Source organism: Chamaea fasciata, unplaced genomic scaffold (genome assembly GCF_029207755.1).
Source record: "Chamaea fasciata isolate MVZ Bird 193981 ecotype frontalis unplaced genomic scaffold, bChaFas1.0.hap1 SCAF_7, whole genome shotgun sequence".
Taxonomy (NCBI): domain Eukaryota; kingdom Metazoa; phylum Chordata; class Aves; order Passeriformes; family Sylviidae; genus Chamaea; species Chamaea fasciata.
The window spans coordinates 6112476-6128375 of record NW_027094092.1 but is presented as its reverse complement, the minus strand read 5'-3'; the positions used below and the strand labels follow the sequence as shown (position 1 = coordinate 6128375).

The 15900-nt window shown below is 51.9% G+C and overlaps 2 protein-coding genes across 2 annotated transcripts; both read left to right on the top strand.

Annotated features, from left to right (window-relative positions):
• Positions 1-3320: 3320 nt before the first annotated feature.
• LOC136291610 (inositol 1,4,5-trisphosphate receptor-interacting protein-like 1) lies at positions 3321-4868 on the top strand. Its single transcript, XM_066186774.1, has one exon. It carries the CDS (start codon positions 3336-3338, stop codon positions 4866-4868), a length of 1533 nt encoding a protein of 510 aa, XP_066042871.1. The 5' UTR covers positions 3321-3335.
• A 4745-nt stretch (positions 4869-9613) lies between these two features.
• On the top strand, positions 9614-11161 carry LOC136291609 (inositol 1,4,5-trisphosphate receptor-interacting protein-like 1). The gene has a single exon (XM_066186773.1). The coding sequence runs from the start codon at positions 9629-9631 to the stop codon at positions 11159-11161; it is 1533 nt and encodes a 510-aa protein (XP_066042870.1). The 5' UTR covers positions 9614-9628.
• Positions 11162-15900: the final 4739 nt, after the last annotated feature.

The following is a 15900-nucleotide window of genomic DNA, read 5'->3' as shown; positions in this document are numbered from 1 at the left end:
GGCGGCGCGCACCCCGAACCCCCACCTCTAGGCCCTCCTCTAATAAAGGCATAAAGAAGGGAGCAGAAGGTCTCCTGGCCCTTTATTTACAACAGATGTATACATATTGTGTATACATATGATATACTCTAAAGCTTATCGATTACCATATCAAAAAGTAAAATCTAAAAAAGCCAAAATACTAATATAAATCATATATTAGTATAGATGGAAGTATATAAGTATATGTGGAAGTATGTAAATATTATATTAGTATATGTATCTCTTCATATAGAAGATACGAAATATGCTATTAGTATATCATGATCAAAATGATTCTTAAGGGTTGAATATGTAATTATGTTTAAACAACACAATACAGCACGTATTTAGTGTCGCTATCTCTTATGAAAGGTATGAATGCTCTTAGTGCATTTAGATCTGGAAAGATTTTTATGAAATAGATCTATTTCTACCATCTATAACATATGTATTACATATGTGTCATACATGTCTCTGTGTATATATATATATATATATATATATATATAAAATCTATGTTACATATAGGGTATTCTTTTTTTAAATTGAATTCAAGCCATAGATTGTGTCCCTGTCTGTTGAGGACACTTGATTATGTTCCATAGTTAGTGCATTTCTGAGTGGCAAGGCGGAAACGGCTTTGCCCTTGATTCAATAAACTACAATATTCCAGAATCTGGATCGTGCGAGACTTTCTTGATTTCAAGCCCACCTAGAGTATTGGTAAATCCCACAAGTTGTGAATGTGGGTTTGTGAACTCTGTCCTTGAAGTCAGCCAGACTGACAGTGCTGAACTGGTTGTACTGAGAAAGGAAGGCCAGCTGCCCCCGGCCCCTGTGATGACAGAGAATCACAGAACGGATTGGCTTGGAAGGCTCCTTAGAAATGATCTTGTTCCAGCCCTGCTGCCAAGGGCAGGGCCTCCTTCCACTGAGCCGCGTTGCTGCAGGCCCTGTCCAAGCCGGCCGCCCCAGCTGCTGTAGGCAGTGTGGGCCAGGGCCTCAGCAGCCTCAGAGGCAGGAATTTCTTCCACATCTGCAGCCTGACCCTGCCCTCTGTCAGTGGGAAGCCACTGGCCCTTGTGCTGTCAGTGAGGAGAAGGTTTAGAGTGAAAGTAGGTGAATGGAATGAAATCTAAATGCAAATGGAGTAGGGCAGGGCTGTTGATCTGCCTGAGGGTAGGAAGGCTCTGCTCAGGGGTCTGGTCAGGTGTCATTGATGGGTCAAGTGCACGTGTATGAGACACGAGAAGGCAAAGGGCTGGGTGCTGCGTTTGGCCTCTCCCAGCCCCTGCAGTGCTGTGGGCTGGGGGAAGAGGGGCTGGAAATTGGCAAGAAGCCAATGGCATCCCAGCTTCTGTCAGAAGCAGTGTGGCCTGCGGGAGCATAGCTGCGATTGTCCTCCCCCAGAGGGCAGCGGTGAGGCTGTACCTCGAATCCTGCCTTCTGTTTTGGTCCCCTGACAGGAAGAAAGACGTGCAGGTGCTTGAGTGTGTGCACAGAAGGGGAATGGAGCTGGGGAATGGAGCTGGGGAATGGCCTGGAGCACAAGTCTGATGAAGAAGGGCTGAGGGAGTTGTGGGTGTTTAGCAAAGTGGAAAAGTGCCTCACGGGGGACCTTATAGTTCTCCACAGCTCTCTGAAGGGAGGTTGTGGCCAGGTCAGGGTCATTATATCTGCCCGTGGAACAAGCCATATGACCAGAGGAAATGACCACAAGTTGTGCCACAGGAGCACAAGATTGGAGCCTTTCAGCAAAAGGATATCAGGCTCAGGAACAGGCTGCTCAGGGAAATGACTGAGTCAGCACCCCCAGAGGGATTTGAAAGTCATGTGGATGTGGCATTTGGGGGTGCGGCAGGTTGGTGGAGTAGGCAGCATTGAGTTGGCAGCTGCACCGTGTGATCTTCAGGGTCTTTTCCAAGCTGGACGAGTCAGAGATTTAACTGTAGCTCTGCATGGGGTCAAGTCTTGGACCCAATGATCCTCAAGGCTGCCTTGCAACATGGATATGTATGAGATTGCCAAGGGAGGGCAGCAGATGAGAAAGACAAAGGGAAGAGCAAGAGAAGTTCTTTGAAGAAGATTCACTCAAAGGCTGCCTTAAGCAGTCCACCAGGGCCACTGTGAGTGGCTGAGCTGGGGTGGGGACAAAGGGCGTGGCTGGCCTGGCTGTGGTTTACTGTGACACCTGTGACATCTCGGGGGACATGTCACAGTGGGAGCAGCTATTAAAGGCCCCAGCATGTAAGGCTGGCCCTGTATTGCTCGGGCAAGCGGTGAGTGCACACATGGCGGGGAGGCTGGGCTGGGGACAAGTCAGAGAGGCTGCAGCCGGGCTTGGGTTTTTCCCCTGCATGCAGGGACAGCCCCTCATGGCAGAGCCTTGGGCAGAGCACCGTGCCGTGTGGCGGTGCAAGAAGTTTATGTAAAGTTAACGTATTGCAGTTGTTCTATGTACTTTGGTTCCATGTATTTCAGTTCAGTTCACTGTACCCCAGTTCTATTTTTAGTCTCCCTCATGGCACAACCTCCCCCTCTGCCTCTCCCTGTCTCCCCAGTTACAGCATCCTATTGGCTACCCTTTCCCACCTTGGTTGCCTGTCTATCATCCCTCAGGGAGATTCCTCCTCCCTGCCAGTCACCCAGGGCCTGTCCCCCAGGTCTGGAAGCTTCGATAGGAGCTTCCAGGTGACTGGCTGGCTGGAGGGTTCTCCCCTCCCAGTCTTTTGCTACTGGTTTTTGTCAATGTCCGTTTTGCTAATGAATCCCCTCCTCCCTTTCCCCATTGGACCTGTGTAAACCCACCCTGAGTCTCACCTCTCGTTTAAAACCCCCTGTTGTCGGAGGCTCAAGGTCTCTCTGAGGCTCTGGGCTGAAGGCGAGGATCCCCTCAATAAAGCCAAAACCCAGTTGAATCCTCTGAAAGTCCCGCCTCTCATTGTCTCCACCACAGTTCAGTGGCAGAGCGGCTGGCATAAAGAGCCCACCGATACCCTGTGGGGGCGTGTCAGGGGCTAGCCTGGCACAGGAGGACACGCACCGCCGCAGTGCTGCTGCTGCTTGGGCAGTGGGACGTGCCCCGCTGCTTGCCTGCTGTCTGGGACCCTGTCCTTTGTGCCCCCAGATCCCTGGCATTGCCATCCCTGCATATCCCCACTGCCAGCTGCATCCCTGGCAGTGCCACTGAAGGCCTTCTGTCCCTCCTCCTGCAGGCCATGGATACCCGGGTACTGTGGTTCTTGCTCTTGCAAAGAGTGCTCCAGTACCCACAGCCCGTGGGTGACGGCTTGGACGAGGTTATATGTCTGCAGATGGAGGCGCGTGCAAAGCTGCAGGAAGAGGAGAAAATTCGTCTGGAGCGCGAGGTGGAGCAGCTGGTCCTGAGGCAAGGTGCTGGGGCCTGGGGAGACCTGCTCTGGCCTGCCTTGCAGCACGGGCAGGTTTGGGCTCTTGCTGGGCTCCTGCTCCTTCTCTTGGCCCTGTGGTCCATCTGGAGGAAAAGGAGCCTGAGGAGAGAGGAGCATGCAGAAGAAAATGGGGGTGCAAATGAAGAGGAAGGCAGAAACGTGGATGCAAACGAAGAAGCTGCTGGAAATGAAGAAGGCAATGATGAGAATGGGGAGGAAAACAATGATGATGGCAATGCCCAGGAAGGCAATGATGTTGCTGCAAATGCAGAAGGTGTTGTTGGAAATGAATTTGATAATCGTGATCCTTACGATGACATGGGAAGAAGGGTACTGGAGCACATTCGGTGGCCTGTACAGAACCTGAAGAAAGGATGCAAGTGGACAAGTGCCCTGATGGAAAACTATGCAATTTACTTTCGACTCGTCTTGTCCAATAGTTTCTTCCCAGTCCTGGAGCCAGCCATTGGGGTGGGCAGTGCCTTCGAAGGTTGGAGTCCCCGTGAGCAGGATGTTGTGTACCAGGTGCTGATCCCCATGACTTCTCCGCGAGGGCACAGCTTCCACGTGGAGCTGGACACTGCAGGGCAGACGCACGTGAGGAACTTCCGCATCCGCGTGCAGCGGGAGTGCACCTGCTCGAGGGAGCAGCGGGGAAAGAAGATGCAGTGCTTCCTGCACCCGCCCGAGGAGGAGCTGAGGAGCAATCAGGATTCCAGCCTCCTGGACACCCTGTGCACGGACTCCTACCTGGACGTGCAGAAAACTGCCCGCTGGTTCTGCCAGCTGGTGAGGGCGATCTGGCCGGCTTTGCCTCAGTCACACAATTGGCATTTAATGCTGCTGCCCTCCACACGCTCCTGCCAATTCAAGGTGAGCAACGGCAGAGAAAGCTACCGCATTGAGATGCTGTTTGGGGTGCGGCAAGGCTACTCTGACGTCTTTGTAAGCAGCCAGCCTAGGCATTACCACACCTCAAGCACAATCTGGACGGAGAGCTATGCCGTGGCTGAGATGAAGTTCTTCAAGTACATCGCCAGGCAGGCCCCCCCTGACAGCTTGCACCTGAAATGCCTTCAGTTCTTCATCCGTCTTCAGGTGGGCTTAGGTTTTTCTACCTATACCGCAAAGACTGTTTTCATGCACCTCCTGAATATCTTGCCCCCGTCATGGTGGAGGAGGAGACATTTTATGAGCAGACTATTAGATATGAGCAAGAGCCTGCGAGCATGTGTGCAAATGAGACAGCTCAACCACTTCATTGTGGGCAACCGGAGGCTTCCCGCGGGGATCAGTTTGCCCCCAGACGTCCTAACGGCCGGGAACTACAATCTCTTCCACGACCTGGTGATGGATCCGGTTGCCCACTCCCAGGCAATGAGTCAGTCCGTGGATCTGCACCGGTGGCTCATGCGAATCATTGACAATGAAGAGTGAACACAGAGCTGTGCTTGTGAGTCTGACACCTGGTGGCAGAGAAGCACCTGACAGTACATGGGAAAAGAGGGCCGAATGTGGGATACAGAGAAGGAAGGGAAAACGCTGCCTAGCTGCTCGAAGCCGTCAGCAGCAGCAGCAGCAGTGGCAGTGCCGTCTCAACGGTCTCCCCAGCACTGCATCCAGCGATGACAAGGTTGGCTCCAAAGATCAAGGACCACGCAAGAGGAAACACTGGTATTCCTCTTTTGGCTCTCTGGGCTCTGTGTGGAGAACCTACAGCCGGGGGAGAAGCTGACACAGACCTGAGTGTGCAGGACATGGAGAAGGAAGGCACTGCTCCATCGGGAGTGTCAGTTGCTGCCACACCTTTCATCCGGAGCAAAAGCACGCTCGGGGAGTCCAAGCTGATGGAGCTGAGGAGGCCGTGGCCAGGGCACTTGTGAGACAGAGTCCCATCACCACCAGAAGTGGGAGTGCCCCCACCTCCTTCTTCGAGTCCATTTTCCCTCCGAGAGCTTCACCTTGCGCAAAGATGCCGATGTCATAAGCCCAGACGAGTGAATGTTGGAAAGGAGCAGCGGTGGCATCATCTGGTTCAGGGCTGCTCCAGCAGGGTCTTCCTGATGTGCGTTGCAAAGGATCGCATCCACGTGGGTGTTGATGATCTCTGCTGAGGGAGACTCCACAATCTCTGGGCACTGCCCGAGATCAGTCAGTGGACGGTGTTTCTCCTCGTCCCTGGAAGGGAAACCTTTAGGCCAGCGTTGTACCAACTGTGTCGCAGCTGACCTGAAATTTTGTATAGATAAGGATCTAGGTCTTCATTTCATATAGCATTTCATATAGATATGTTATGAATAAAATTAATGTTCCTACCCCAGTTAAAACCCCTTGATTTATGTACTTGCTGGTTCTGGTTCCAACCCCAGTTCAAGTCCCAATTGATGTACTTACCCCTTTCCCCCAAAAGTTCATTGTTAAAGGGTTCTCCCCTGTTTTATATGCTTATTCTCCTACCTTTAGTCTTCTGTACCCCTTTGCCCCCTTCCAACTCGTCGGGTAATCCAGCCGCTGCTCCCTAGAAACCAACTCCCGGACTCCCAGGAGGCCTTGCGCAAATTTGCATATTGAAAATCATACTACGGCCCAAGAAAAACGACCCTTAAACAACGAGCCACGCCAAGAAGAATGAAAGACCCTCACACTATGGGAACAACCAAGACCCCAGGAGTCAGATTCAGCTTAAAGAGTGGGTCCCCGTAACTTAAACAGCACTCGAGCGAGAGGAACCCCCTAGACTACTGAGCCAACATTAGGTCTCTGGACGATCCCTGCGAGGATAGAGGCTTCAGTCCTGCCGGCAGCGACAGGCCTGCGTGATCCTCCTCCTGAGCGTCGACCATTGGAAGCAGCGGCGGCGGCGCGCACCCCGAACCCCCACCTCTAGGCCCTCCTCTAATAAAGGCATAAAGAAGGGAGCAGAAGGTCTCCTGGCCCTTTATTTACAACAGATGTATACATATTGTGTATACATATGATATACTCTAAAGCTTATCGATTACCATATCAAAAAGTAAAATCTAAAAAAGCCAAAATACTAATATAAATCATATATTAGTATAGATGGAAGTATATAAGTATATGTGGAAGTATGTAAATATTATATTAGTATATGTATCTCTTCATATAGAAGATACGAAATATGCTATTAGTATATCATGATCAAAATGATTCTTAAGGGTTGAATATGTAATTATGTTTAAACAACACAATACAGCACGTATTTAGTGTCGCTATCTCTTATGAAAGGTATGAATGCTCTTAGTGCATTTAGATCTGGAAAGATTTTTATGAAATAGATCTATTTCTACCATCTATAACATATGTATTACATATGTGTCATACATGTCTCTGTGTATATATATATATATATATATATATATATATATATAAAATCTATGTTACATATAGGGTATTCTTTTTTTAAATTGAATTCAAGCCATAGATTGTGTCCCTGTCTGTTGAGGACACTTGATTATGTTCCATAGTTAGTGCATTTCTGAGTGGCAAGGCGGAAACGGCTTTGCCCTTGATTCAATAAACTACAATATTCCAGAATCTGGATCGTGCGAGACTTTCTTGATTTCAAGCCCACCTAGAGTATTGGTAAATCCCACAAGTTGTGAATGTGGGTTTGTGAACTCTGTCCTTGAAGTCAGCCAGACTGACAGTGCTGAACTGGTTGTACTGAGAAAGGAAGGCCAGCTGCCCCCGGCCCCTGTGATGACAGAGAATCACAGAACGGATTGGCTTGGAAGGCTCCTTAGAAATGATCTTGTTCCAGCCCTGCTGCCAAGGGCAGGGCCTCCTTCCACTGAGCCGCGTTGCTGCAGGCCCTGTCCAAGCCGGCCGCCCCAGCTGCTGTAGGCAGTGTGGGCCAGGGCCTCAGCAGCCTCAGAGGCAGGAATTTCTTCCACATCTGCAGCCTGACCCTGCCCTCTGTCAGTGGGAAGCCACTGGCCCTTGTGCTGTCAGTGAGGAGAAGGTTTAGAGTGAAAGTAGGTGAATGGAATGAAATCTAAATGCAAATGGAGTAGGGCAGGGCTGTTGATCTGCCTGAGGGTAGGAAGGCTCTGCTCAGGGGTCTGGTCAGGTGTCATCGATGGGTCAAGTGCACGTGTATGAGACACGAGAAGGCAAAGGGCTGGGTGCTGCGTTTGGCCTCTCCCAGCCCCTGCAGTGCTGTGGGCTGGGGGAAGAGGGGCTGGAAATTGGCAAGAAGCCAATGGCATCCCAGCTTCTGTCAGAAGCAGTGTGGCCTGCGGGAGCATAGCTGCGATTGTCCTCCCCCAGAGGGCAGCGGTGAGGCTGTACCTCGAATCCTGCCTTCTGTTTTGGTCCCCTGACAGGAAGAAAGACGTGCAGGTGCTTGAGTGTGTGCACAGAAGGGGAATGGAGCTGGGGAATGGAGCTGGGGAATGGCCTGGAGCACAAGTCTGATGAAGAAGGGCTGAGGGAGTTGTGGGTGTTTAGCAAAGTGGAAAAGTGCCTCACGGGGGACCTTATAGTTCTCCACAGCTCTCTGAAGGGAGGTTGTGGCCAGGTCAGGGTCATTATATCTGCCCGTGGAACAAGCCATATGACCAGAGGAAATGACCACAAGTTGTGCCACAGGAGCACAAGATTGGAGCCTTTCAGCAAAAGGATATCAGGCTCAGGAACAGGCTGCTCAGGGAAATGACTGAGTCAGCACCCCCAGAGGGATTTGAAAGTCATGTGGATGTGGCATTTGGGGGTGCGGCAGGTTGGTGGAGTAGGCAGCATTGAGTTGGCAGCTGCACCGTGTGATCTTCAGGGTCTTTTCCAAGCTGGACGAGTCAGAGATTTAACTGTAGCTCTGCATGGGGTCAAGTCTTGGACCCAATGATCCTCAAGGCTGCCTTGCAACATGGATATGTATGAGATTGCCAAGGGAGGGCAGCAGATGAGAAAGACAAAGGGAAGAGCAAGAGAAGTTCTTTGAAGAAGATTCACTCAAAGGCTGCCTTAAGCAGTCCACCAGGGCCACTGTGAGTGGCTGAGCTGGGGTGGGGACAAAGGGCGTGGCTGGCCTGGCTGTGGTTTACTGTGACACCTGTGACATCTCGGGGGACATGTCACAGTGGGAGCAGCTATTAAAGGCCCCAGCATGTAAGGCTGGCCCTGTATTGCTCGGGCAAGCGGTGAGTGCACACATGGCGGGGAGGCTGGGCTGGGGACAAGTCAGAGAGGCTGCAGCCGGGCTTGGGTTTTTCCCCTGCATGCAGGGACAGCCCCTCATGGCAGAGCCTTGGGCAGAGCACCGTGCCGTGTGGCGGTGCAAGAAGTTTATGTAAAGTTAACGTATTGCAGTTGTTCTATGTACTTTGGTTCCATGTATTTCAGTTCAGTTCACTGTACCCCAGTTCTATTTTTAGTCTCCCTCATGGCACAACCTCCCCCTCTGCCTCTCCCTGTCTCCCCAGTTACAGCATCCTATTGGCTACCCTTTCCCACCTTGGTTGCCTGTCTATCATCCCTCAGGGAGATTCCTCCTCCCTGCCAGTCACCCAGGGCCTGTCCCCCAGGTCTGGAAGCTTCAATAGGAGCTTCCAGGTGACTGGCTGGCTGGAGGGTTCTCCCCTCCCAGTCTTTTGCTACTGGTTTTTGTCAATGTCCGTTTTGCTAATGAATCCCCTCCTCCCTTTCCCCATTGGACCTGTGTAAACCCACCCTGAGTCTCACCTCTCGTTTAAAACCCCCTGTTGTCGGAGGCTCAAGGTCTCTCTGAGGCTCTGGGCTGAAGGCGAGGATCCCCTCAATAAAGCCAAAACCCAGTTGAATCCTCTGAAAGTCCCGCCTCTCATTGTCTCCACCACAGTTCAGTGGCAGAGCGGCTGGCATAAAGAGCCCACCGATACCCTGTGGGGGCGTGTCAGGGGCTAGCCTGGCACAGGAGGACACGCACCGCCGCAGTGCTGCTGCTGCTTGGGCAGTGGGACGTGCCCCGCTGCTTGCCTGCTGTCTGGGACCCTGTCCTTTGTGCCCCCAGATCCCTGGCATTGCCATCCCTGCATATCCCCACTGCCAGCTGCATCCCTGGCAGTGCCACTGAAGGCCTTCTGTCCCTCCTCCTGCAGGCCATGGATACCCGGGTACTGTGGTTCTTGCTCTTGCAAAGAGTGCTCCAGTACCCACAGCCCGTGGGTGACGGCTTGGACGAGGTTATATGTCTGCAGATGGAGGCGCGTGCAAAGCTGCAGGAAGAGGAGAAAATTCGTCTGGAGCGCGAGGTGGAGCAGCTGGTCCTGAGGCAAGGTGCTGGGGCCTGGGGAGACCTGCTCTGGCCTGCCTTGCAGCACGGGCAGGTTTGGGCTCTTGCTGGGCTCCTGCTCCTTCTCTTGGCCCTGTGGTCCATCTGGAGGAAAAGGAGCCTGAGGAGAGAGGAGCATGCAGAAGAAAATGGGGGTGCAAATGAAGAGGAAGGCAGAAACGTGGATGCAAACGAAGAAGCTGCTGGAAATGAAGAAGGCAATGATGAGAATGGGGAGGAAAACAATGATGATGGCAATGCCCAGGAAGGCAATGATGTTGCTGCAAATGCAGAAGGTGTTGTTGGAAATGAATTTGATAATCGTGATCCTTACGATGACATGGGAAGAAGGGTACTGGAGCACATTCGGTGGCCTGTACAGAACCTGAAGAAAGGATGCAAGTGGACAAGTGCCCTGATGGAAAACTATGCAATTTACTTTCGACTCGTCTTGTCCAATAGTTTCTTCCCAGTCCTGGAGCCAGCCATTGGGGTGGGCAGTGCCTTCGAAGGTTGGAGTCCCCGTGAGCAGGATGTTGTGTACCAGGTGCTGATCCCCATGACTTCTCCGCGAGGGCACAGCTTCCACGTGGAGCTGGACACTGCAGGGCAGACGCACGTGAGGAACTTCCGCATCCGCGTGCAGCGGGAGTGCACCTGCTCGAGGGAGCAGCGGGGAAAGAAGATGCAGTGCTTCCTGCACCCGCCCGAGGAGGAGCTGAGGAGCAATCAGGATTCCAGCCTCCTGGACACCCTGTGCACGGACTCCTACCTGGACGTGCAGAAAACTGCCCGCTGGTTCTGCCAGCTGGTGAGGGCGATCTGGCCGGCTTTGCCTCAGTCACACAATTGGCATTTAATGCTGCTGCCCTCCACACGCTCCTGCCAATTCAAGGTGAGCAACGGCAGAGAAAGCTACCGCATTGAGATGCTGTTTGGGGTGCGGCAAGGCTACTCTGACGTCTTTGTAAGCAGCCAGCCTAGGCATTACCACACCTCAAGCACAATCTGGACGGAGAGCTATGCCGTGGCTGAGATGAAGTTCTTCAAGTACATCGCCAGGCAGGCCCCCCCTGACAGCTTGCACCTGAAATGCCTTCAGTTCTTCATCCGTCTTCAGGTGGGCTTAGGTTTTTCTACCTATACCGCAAAGACTGTTTTCATGCACCTCCTGAATATCTTGCCCCCGTCATGGTGGAGGAGGAGACATTTTATGAGCAGACTATTAGATATGAGCAAGAGCCTGCGAGCATGTGTGCAAATGAGACAGCTCAACCACTTCATTGTGGGCAACCGGAGGCTTCCCGCGGGGATCAGTTTGCCCCCAGACGTCCTAACGGCCGGGAACTACAATCTCTTCCACGACCTGGTGATGGATCCGGTTGCCCACTCCCAGGCAATGAGTCAGTCCGTGGATCTGCACCGGTGGCTCATGCGAATCATTGACAATGAAGAGTGAACACAGAGCTGTGCTTGTGAGTCTGACACCTGGTGGCAGAGAAGCACCTGACAGTACATGGGAAAAGAGGGCCGAATGTGGGATACAGAGAAGGAAGGGAAAACGCTGCCTAGCTGCTCGAAGCCGTCAGCAGCAGCAGCAGCAGTGGCAGTGCCGTCTCAACGGTCTCCCCAGCACTGCATCCAGCGATGACAAGGTTGGCTCCAAAGATCAAGGACCACGCAAGAGGAAACACTGGTATTCCTCTTTTGGCTCTCTGGGCTCTGTGTGGAGAACCTACAGCCGGGGGAGAAGCTGACACAGACCTGAGTGTGCAGGACATGGAGAAGGAAGGCACTGCTCCATCGGGAGTGTCAGTTGCTGCCACACCTTTCATCCGGAGCAAAAGCACGCTCGGGGAGTCCAAGCTGATGGAGCTGAGGAGGCCGTGGCCAGGGCACTTGTGAGACAGAGTCCCATCACCACCAGAAGTGGGAGTGCCCCCACCTCCTTCTTCGAGTCCATTTTCCCTCCGAGAGCTTCACCTTGCGCAAAGATGCCGATGTCATAAGCCCAGACGAGTGAATGTTGGAAAGGAGCAGCGGTGGCATCATCTGGTTCAGGGCTGCTCCAGCAGGGTCTTCCTGATGTGCGTTGCAAAGGATCGCATCCACGTGGGTGTTGATGATCTCTGCTGAGGGAGACTCCACAATCTCTGGGCACTGCCCGAGATCAGTCAGTGGACGGTGTTTCTCCTCGTCCCTGGAAGGGAAACCTTTAGGCCAGCGTTGTACCAACTGTGTCGCAGCTGACCTGAAATTTTGTATAGATAAGGATCTAGGTCTTCATTTCATATAGCATTTCATATAGATATGTTATGAATAAAATTAATGTTCCTACCCCAGTTAAAACCCCTTGATTTATGTACTTGCTGGTTCTGGTTCCAACCCCAGTTCAAGTCCCAATTGATGTACTTACCCCTTTCCCCCAAAAGTTCATTGTTAAAGGGTTCTCCCCTGTTTTATATGCTTATTCTCCTACCTTTAGTCTTCTGTACCCCTTTGCCCCCTTCCAACTCGTCGGGTAATCCAGCCGCTGCTCCCTAGAAACCAACTCCCGGACTCCCAGGAGGCCTTGCGCAAATTTGCATATTGAAAATCATACTACGGCCCAAGAAAAACGACCCTTAAACAACGAGCCACGCCAAGAAGAATGAAAGACCCTCACACTATGGGAACAACCAAGACCCCAGGAGTCAGATTCAGCTTAAAGAGTGGGTCCCCGTAACTTAAACAGCACTCGAGCGAGAGGAACCCCCTAGACTACTGAGCCAACATTAGGTCTCTGGACGATCCCTGCGAGGATAGAGGCTTCAGTCCTGCCGGCAGCGACAGGCCTGCGTGATCCTCCTCCTGAGCGTCGACCATTGGAAGCAGCGGCGGCGGCGCGCACCCCGAACCCCCACCTCTAGGCCCTCCTCTAATAAAGGCATAAAGAAGGGAGCAGAAGGTCTCCTGGCCCTTTATTTACAACAGATGTATACATATTGTGTATACATATGATATACTCTAAAGCTTATCGATTACCATATCAAAAAGTAAAATCTAAAAAAGCCAAAATACTAATATAAATCATATATTAGTATAGATGGAAGTATATAAGTATATGTGGAAGTATGTAAATATTATATTAGTATATGTATCTCTTCATATAGAAGATACGAAATATGCTATTAGTATATCATGATCAAAATGATTCTTAAGGGTTGAATATGTAATTATGTTTAAACAACACAATACAGCACGTATTTAGTGTCGCTATCTCTTATGAAAGGTATGAATGCTCTTAGTGCATTTAGATCTGGAAAGATTTTTATGAAATAGATCTATTTCTACCATCTATAACATATGTATTACATATGTGTCATACATGTCTCTGTGTATATATATATATATATATATATATATATAAAATCTATGTTACATATAGGGTATTCTTTTTTTAAATTGAATTCAAGCCATAGATTGTGTCCCTGTCTGTTGAGGACACTTGATTATGTTCCATAGTTAGTGCATTTCTGAGTGGCAAGGCGGAAACGGCTTTGCCCTTGATTCAATAAACTACAATATTCCAGAATCTGGATCGTGCGAGACTTTCTTGATTTCAAGCCCACCTAGAGTATTGGTAAATCCCACAAGTTGTGAATGTGGGTTTGTGAACTCTGTCCTTGAAGTCAGCCAGACTGACAGTGCTGAACTGGTTGTACTGAGAAAGGAAGGCCAGCTGCCCCCGGCCCCTGTGATGACAGAGAATCACAGAACGGATTGGCTTGGAAGGCTCCTTAGAAATGATCTTGTTCCAGCCCTGCTGCCAAGGGCAGGGCCTCCTTCCACTGAGCCGCGTTGCTGCAGGCCCTGTCCAAGCCGGCCGCCCCAGCTGCTGTAGGCAGTGTGGGCCAGGGCCTCAGCAGCCTCAGAGGCAGGAATTTCTTCCACATCTGCAGCCTGACCCTGCCCTCTGTCAGTGGGAAGCCACTGGCCCTTGTGCTGTCAGTGAGGAGAAGGTTTAGAGTGAAAGTAGGTGAATGGAATGAAATCTAAATGCAAATGGAGTAGGGCAGGGCTGTTGATCTGCCTGAGGGTAGGAAGGCTCTGCTCAGGGGTCTGGTCAGGTGTCATCGATGGGTCAAGTGCACGTGTATGAGACACGAGAAGGCAAAGGGCTGGGTGCTGCGTTTGGCCTCTCCCAGCCCCTGCAGTGCTGTGGGCTGGGGGAAGAGGGGCTGGAAATTGGCAAGAAGCCAATGGCATCCCAGCTTCTGTCAGAAGCAGTGTGGCCTGCGGGAGCATAGCTGCGATTGTCCTCCCCCAGAGGGCAGCGGTGAGGCTGTACCTCGAATCCTGCCTTCTGTTTTGGTCCCCTGACAGGAAGAAAGACGTGCAGGTGCTTGAGTGTGTGCACAGAAGGGGAATGGAGCTGGGGAATGGAGCTGGGGAATGGCCTGGAGCACAAGTCTGATGAAGAAGGGCTGAGGGAGTTGTGGGTGTTTAGCAAAGTGGAAAAGTGCCTCACGGGGGACCTTATAGTTCTCCACAGCTCTCTGAAGGGAGGTTGTGGCCAGGTCAGGGTCATTATATCTGCCCGTGGAACAAGCCATATGACCAGAGGAAATGACCACAAGTTGTGCCACAGGAGCACAAGATTGGAGCCTTTCAGCAAAAGGATATCAGGCTCAGGAACAGGCTGCTCAGGGAAATGACTGAGTCAGCACCCCCAGAGGGATTTGAAAGTCATGTGGATGTGGCATTTGGGGGTGCGGCAGGTTGGTGGAGTAGGCAGCATTGAGTTGGCAGCTGCACCGTGTGATCTTCAGGGTCTTTTCCAAGCTGGACGAGTCAGAGATTTAACTGTAGCTCTGCATGGGGTCAAGTCTTGGACCCAATGATCCTCAAGGCTGCCTTGCAACATGGATATGTATGAGATTGCCAAGGGAGGGCAGCAGATGAGAAAGACAAAGGGAAGAGCAAGAGAAGTTCTTTGAAGAAGATTCACTCAAAGGCTGCCTTAAGCAGTCCACCAGGGCCACTGTGAGTGGCTGAGCTGGGGTGGGGACAAAGGGCGTGGCTGGCCTGGCTGTGGTTTACTGTGACACCTGTGACATCTCGGGGGACATGTCACAGTGGGAGCAGCTATTAAAGGCCCCAGCATGTAAGGCTGGCCCTGTATTGCTCGGGCAAGCGGTGAGTGCACACATGGCGGGGAGGCTGGGCTGGGGACAAGTCAGAGAGGCTGCAGCCGGGCTTGGGTTTTTCCCCTGCATGCAGGGACAGCCCCTCATGGCAGAGCCTTGGGCAGAGCACCGTGCCGTGTGGCGGTGCAAGAAGTTTATGTAAAGTTAACGTATTGCAGTTGTTCTATGTACTTTGGTTCCATGTATTTCAGTTCAGTTCACTGTACCCCAGTTCTATTTTTAGTCTCCCTCATGGCACAACCTCCCCCTCTGCCTCTCCCTGTCTCCCCAGTTACAGCATCCTATTGGCTACCCTTTCCCACCTTGGTTGCCTGTCTATCATCCCTCAGGGAGATTCCTCCTCCCTGCCAGTCACCCAGGGCCTGTCCCCCAGGTCTGGAAGCTTCAATAGGAGCTTCCAGGTGACTGGCTGGCTGGAGGGTTCTCCCCTCCCAGTCTTTTGCTACTGGTTTTTGTCAATGTCCGTTTTGCTAATGAATCCCCTCCTCCCTTTCCCCATTGGACCTGTGTAAACCCACCCTGAGTCTCACCTCTCGTTTAAAACCCCCTGTTGTCGGAGGCTCAAGGTCTCTCTGAGGCTCTGGGCTGAAGGCGAGGATCCCCTCAATAAAGCCAAAACCCAGTTGAATCCTCTGAAAGTCCCGCCTCTCATTGTCTCCACCACAGTTCAGTGGCAGAGCGGCTGGCATAAAGAGCCCACCGATACCCTGTGGGGGCGTGTCAGGGGCTAGCCTGGCACAGGAGGACACGCACCGCCGCAGTGCTGCTGCTGCTTGGGCAGTGGGACGTGCCCCGCTGCTTGCCTGCTGTCTGGGACCCTGTCCTTTGTGCCCCCAGATCCCTGGCATTGCCATCCCTGCATATCCCCACTGCCAGCTGCATCCCTGGCAGTGCCACTGAAGGCCTTCTGTCCCTCCTCCTGCAGGCCATGGATACCCGGGTACTGTGGTTCTTGCTCTTGCAAAGAGTGCTCCAGTACCCACAGCCCGTGGGTGACGGCTTGGACGAG